This window comes from Hoplias malabaricus, chromosome Y (assembly GCF_029633855.1).
Source record: "Hoplias malabaricus isolate fHopMal1 chromosome Y, fHopMal1.hap1, whole genome shotgun sequence".
NCBI classification, from domain to species: Eukaryota; Metazoa; Chordata; class Actinopteri; order Characiformes; family Erythrinidae; genus Hoplias; species Hoplias malabaricus.
This window is the reverse complement of record NC_089820.1, coordinates 82,452,126-82,458,262: the sequence shown is the minus strand read 5'-3', so window position 1 is coordinate 82,458,262 and position 6,137 is coordinate 82,452,126. Positions and strand designations below refer to the sequence as shown.

The 6,137-nt window shown below is 31.0% G+C and overlaps 1 protein-coding gene across 1 annotated transcript; it reads right to left on the bottom strand.

Moving 5' to 3' along the window:
* Positions 1-291: 291 nt before the first annotated feature.
* Positions 292-6,092, bottom strand: LOC136678566 (integumentary mucin A.1-like). The gene is made up of 11 exons (XM_066656609.1): positions 6,071-6,092; positions 5,635-5,685; positions 5,103-5,153; positions 4,726-4,770; positions 4,281-4,331; positions 3,884-3,934; positions 3,509-3,550; positions 3,074-3,124; positions 2,676-2,726; positions 2,299-2,343; positions 292-338 (listed from the first exon to the last, which is right to left on the bottom strand). The coding sequence occupies exons 1-11, from the start codon at positions 6,084-6,086 to the stop codon at positions 292-294; spliced, it is 501 nt and encodes a 166-aa protein (XP_066512706.1). The 5' UTR covers positions 6,087-6,092.
* Positions 6,093-6,137: the final 45 nt, after the last annotated feature.

The window sequence follows — 6,137 nt, the reverse complement described above, 5'->3', positions numbered from 1 at the left end:
TCTAAGAGAAATGCCACATTCACACTGTTACTCATGAAAATATATCCATTCACCAGAGCTGTCAAAATATTGTGTTTAAGTCTCTGTGGTGTTCTGTGGCTTTTGCATAATGTATGGGGGTGAAATAGAAAAAAAAATGGTTGAGGTGTCAGTGATACACTTTTAAAGGTACATTTTATTTCAATTGAATAAAGTTGTGTTTTTCATGAAAAGATGCAGGGTGGGCTACAAACTGTTTGGAAAAGTGAATGTAAGTGAATAATTTTTAACATGTTAAATCAAAAGTGGATTTTATAACTTACTAGTAGTCGGTATTGTGGGTATCACTGTAGTAATATCTGATGATAAAGCAATAAATGGATGACAAAAAATTATAAAACACAAAACACTGATTTATTGTTGTTACTTGTACATCGTTAAAGGTACACAGAAGTTTTAAAGTGTTTATTGTGTAACATATGAATCTAAATGAAATTCAAACATCTCCCACTCTTTAAATAATTAACAATAACTTGTGCATAGTTTTAAAACTTACACTTATTATTGTACTTTACCAAAGAATCTAAAAAATAAGTACTTTGAAAATGACAAGCGAGAGGAATTAGTTTTAACATTGCATTCAAGGCAAAAGCACTCCAAAAACATGTGCTTCATTGTGTCCCTTATTACATCAAAGAGGATGTGTGAGTTTTGGTTCAGATGATTCAAAAATGTGATTTCCCTGTGAATGAGCTTGAATGTAGTCTATTAATATTTAAGTTCTACATTACTTTTTCAATAAAAGGAAAAATGTTAATTTAGTGTTTAACATCAGTTACCATAAAATGACAAAAGAATGAGATATATAATAACATAAAAAAGTAGCAGTCAAAGAGAAATGGCACAAATAAATTTGTTTCTTATGGAAATGTCTTCAATGACAGGAGCTGTCAAAATATATCCTTGGGGTCTCTGTTGTGTTTTGTTATTCTGGATAATTTAAGTGGGGGATATGGAGAGAATTAGTAGGAACTGTAAGTGACTAATCATGGCAAGGGTTATTTGTGATTAGTTGTTGTTGGGGGAAGTCATCTGATGCATTTTTAAAGTTCATGACCTTGTATGCATATGTAAAGGTGTGGAGTGGAATTAAAACCGTTTGGAGCCTTGAACATAAGTGAAAAATAGTTTTTAACATGTTAACTCAAAAGCAGGTTTTAGAATTTACTAGGAGTCGATGTTGTAGTTTTCACTGTAGTAACTGATGATGGGTCAGAAAAATAACAATTACAAAACCCATTGATTCAAACTAGCATTAACTACATTACAAATAAAACAACACATTTATTGATTTGTTCTAGCAATTATTACATCTACAAATATGTAGTAATTATGTATATGTAGGAATTGGTAGGAATTACTAGTGACTAATCACAGCATGTGTTAATCAAGATTAGTTCTTCTTGGGGGAAGTCATCTGATACATTGCTAAATACATTGCGAATGGTAACATTCATTTAAATATTATGGGTTTTATACAATATGAAAAGTTGTGGGACAGGATTTAAACTGTTTAGAAAATGTAACCTTATTAGTAAATACAAATTTTTAACATGTTTAAAGTCAGGTTTTAGAATTTACTAGAAGTTGGTGTAGGTTTCACTATAGTATTAACTGATGATGTATCAAACAAATTGATAACAACAAATTCTAAAACACAAAACACCTATAATAAATAATCTAGCACATATTACATGTACAAATAGATTATAAAATGTTTATTGTATAACTGTAATACAAAATTCATATATGTACTTATCCATTATAAGTATACAATATGTGCACACAAAGCCCTAGAACATTATGTGACCTATAACTTAGAACATACTAGTTGTAGTCATAGTTGTAAGTATGTTGTCTCTGCTGTTGATGCAGCTGACAAAATGATGAAAAAAGAAGTTTAACAAACCCAAAAAATTCATTCTTAGTTTAGCAATAACACTATTTTAGCAGAGAAAAACATATAAACAGGAGATACCGGTACAGATCGGATGGTACCTAAACACTGTTATTCCTTTTTGTTTTGTTGACCTCATTGTCCGAAATGTATAGACAGAAAACAATATCAGTGCTTCACATATCTTACAGAAAGTATGTTATATATGTCCCAAATATAAAAGTAACAAACTATATAGGAAATGGAATATTATTTATATTGATTTATGCACTTGAATGTTGAGTAATACATATATTATATTCATATTGCACTGTAACACTGTGTTCCCACTATTAAATGTACTTTTAAATTTTAGAACTTACTAGTAGTAGTAGTTATTGTTGTAGGTGTGTCTGTTGTGAACGTAGCTGAGAAATTGTGAGAAAAACAAGTTGTTTAGCAAAAACCAAAAGGTTAGCAATAACAATATTTTAGGGAAGAAAAACATGAACAAATTCACAGGAGATATCAGTACAGATTGTGTTGTACTTAAACACTTTCATTGCTTTCTGTTTTGTTGACATCAGTCTCTGAAATGTTGAATTTTTGGTGTGTTTTTATGGGAATTATTCTAAAACAGGAATAGCAGACTTTTAATTTACTATATGTTCAATAAACTCTTATGAACAAGAACTTTGTCTGAAGTTATATAATGTTGCCTTGACACTGTAAATGAATATAATGAGGTTTAAGAGCTTACTAGTACTAGTCGTTGTTGTAGGTGTCTCAGTAGTAACACCTGTTGATGTAGCTGGGAGATTGAAAAACATAAAGAAGACACTTAACAAACCATATACACTGTATGTTGGGGGAGAAAATGGATGAACAAATTCACCAAAGGTAACAGCATAGCTTTTGTAGTAAATAAACACTATCATTGCTTATTGTTTATTTGACATCTGTGTCTCAGGTCTGGAAATACAGTGCTTGCTAGTATGAGCATCAGCTGTAAATATAAAGTGGAGTTTGCCATGTGACAAGATGAATTTGAAAATGTAAAGTGGTATACACTATGTGCACTATAACATTATATGTACCTAACATTATGCTGTATATGGCCTATAACATATTCATTTACAGTTAGATTTTAGAACTTACTAGTAGTAGTAATTGTTGTAGGTGTGTCTGTTGTCTCTGCTGTTGATGCAGCTGAGAAATTGATTAAAAAACATTTAACAAACACAAAGAATTTATTCTTAGTTTAGCAATAACATTATTTTAGTGGAGAAAAACATATGAACAGGAGATACCGTGACAGATCGTATGGTAACTAAACACTGTTATTCCTTATTGTTTTGTTGACCTCAGTTTCCAAAATGTACAGACAGATAAAACAATATCAGTGCTTCACATATCTTACAGAAAGTATGTTATATGTGTCCCAAATATAAAAGTAACAAACTATATAGGAAATGGAATATTATTTCTATTGATTTATGCACTTGAATGTTGAGTAGTAAACATTTTATTTTCATATTGCACTGTAACACTGTGTTCCAACTATTAAATTTGTTTTAAAATTTAAGAACTTACTAGTAGTAGTTATTGTTGTAGGTGTGTCTGTTGTGAATGTAGCTGAGAAATTGTGAGGAAAAAAAAAGATGTTTAACAAAAACCCATAGGTTAGCAATAACACTATTTTAGGGAAGAAAAACATGAACAAATTTATAGGAGATATCGGGACAGATTGTTTTGTACTTAAACACTTTCATTGCTTTCTGTTTTGTTGACATCAGTCTCTGAAATGTAGAATTTTTGGTGTGATTTTTTGGGAATTATTCTAAAACAGGAATAACAGACTTTAATTTTCTTTTTGTTCAATAAACTCTTATGAACAAGAACTTTGTCTGAAGTTATATAATGTTGTTTTGACACTGTAAATGAATATAATGAGGTTTAAGAACTTACTAGTACTAGTCGTTGTTGTAGGTGTCTCAGTAGTAACACCTGTTGATGTAGCTGGGAGATTGAAAAACATAAAGAAGACACTTAACAAACCAATTACACTGTATGTTGGGGGAGAAAATGGATGAACAAATTCACCAAAGGTAACAACATAGTTTTGCAATAAATAAACACTATCATTGCTTATTGTTTAATTGACATCAGTGTCTCAGGTCTGGAAGTACAGTGCTTTCTAGTATGAGCATCAGCTGTAAATATAAAATGTAGTTTGTCATGAGACAAGATGAATTTCAAATTGTAAAGTGGTATACACTATGTGCACTATAACATTATATGTACCTAACATTATGCTGTATGAGGCCTATAACATTTTCATTTACAGTTACATTTTAGAACTTACTAGTAGTAGTCATTGTTGTAGGTGTGTCTGTTGTCTCTGCTGTTGATGCAGCTGAGAAATTGATAAAAAAAAAAAAAAAAACATTTAACAAACCCAAAGAATTCATTCTAAGTTTAGCAATAACACTATTTTAGCGAAGAAAAACATATGAACAGTAGATACTGGGACAGTTCGTATGGTAACTAAACACTGTTATTCCTTTTTGTTTTGTTGACCTCAGTTTCCAAAATGTATAGACAGATAAAACATTATCAGTGCTTCACATATCTTACAGAAAGTATGTTATATATGTCCCAAATATAAATGTAACAAACTATATAGAAAATGGAATTTTATTTCTATCGATTTATGCACTTGAATGTTGAGAAATAAACATTTTATATTCATATTGCACTGTAACACTGTGTTCCAACTATTAAATGTGTTTTTAAATTTAAGAACTTACTAGTAGTAATAGGTATTGTTGTAGGTGTGTCTGTTGTGAATGTAGCTGAGAAATTGTGAGAAAAACAAGATGTTTAACAAAAACCCATTGGTTAGCAATAACACTATTTTAGGGAAGAAAAATATGAACACATTCACAGGGGATATCGGGACAGATTGTGTTGTACTTAAACACATTCATTGCTTTCTGTTTTGTTGACATCAGTCTCTGAAATGTAGAATTTTTTGTGTGTTATTTTGGGAATTATTCTAAAACAGGAATAACAGACGTTTAATTTACTTTTTGTTCAATAAACTCTTATGAACAAGAACTTTGTCTGAAATTATATAATGTGGCTTTGACACTGTAAATGAATATAATGAGGTTTAAGAGCTTACTAGCACTAGTCGTTGTTGTAGGTGTCTCAGTAGTAACACCTGTTAATGTAGCTGGGAGATTGAAAATCATAAAGAAGACACTTAACAAACCAATTACACTATATGTTGGGGGAAAAAATGGATGAACAAATTCACCAAAGGTAACAGCATAGCTTTTGTAGTAAATTAACACTATCATTGCTTATTGTTTATTTGACATCTGTGTCTCAGGTCTGGAAGTACAGTGCTTGCTAGTACGAGCATCTGCTGTAAATATAAAATGGAGTTTGTCATGAGACAAGATGAATTTGAAATTGTAAAATGGTATACACTATAGCCCTGTGAAGGACTGGCGTCCCCTCCAGGGTGTATTCCCGCCTTGCGCCCGATGATTCCAGGTAGGCTCTGGACCCCCCGTGACCCTAAATTGGATAAGCGGTTACAGATAATGGATGGATGGATGGATGGTATACACTATAACAATATATGTACCTAACATTATGCTGTATGTGGCCTATAACATATTCATTTACAGTTACATTTTACAACTTACTAGTAGTAGTCATTGTTGTAGGTGTGTCTGTTGTCTCTGCTGTTGATGCAGCTGACAAATTGATAAAAAAAACATTTAACAAACCCAAATAATTCATTCTTAGTTTAGCAATAACACTATTTTAGCGGAGAAAAACATATGAACAGGACATACTGGTACAGATTGTATGGTACCTAAACACTGTTATTCCTTTTTGTTTTGTTTACCTCAGTGTCCGAAATGTATGGACAGATAAAACAATATCAGTGCTTCAGATATCTTAAAGAAAGTATGTTATATATATCCCAAATATGAAAGTAACAAACTATATAGGAAATGGAATATTATTTCTATTGATTTATGTACTTGAATGTTGAGTAATAAACATTTTATATTCATATTGCACTGTAACACTGTGTTCCAAATATTAAATGTCTTTTTAAATTATAGAACTTACTAGTAGTAGTAGTCATTGATGTAGGTGTGTCTGTTGTCTCTGCTGTTGATTCAGATGATAAATTGAA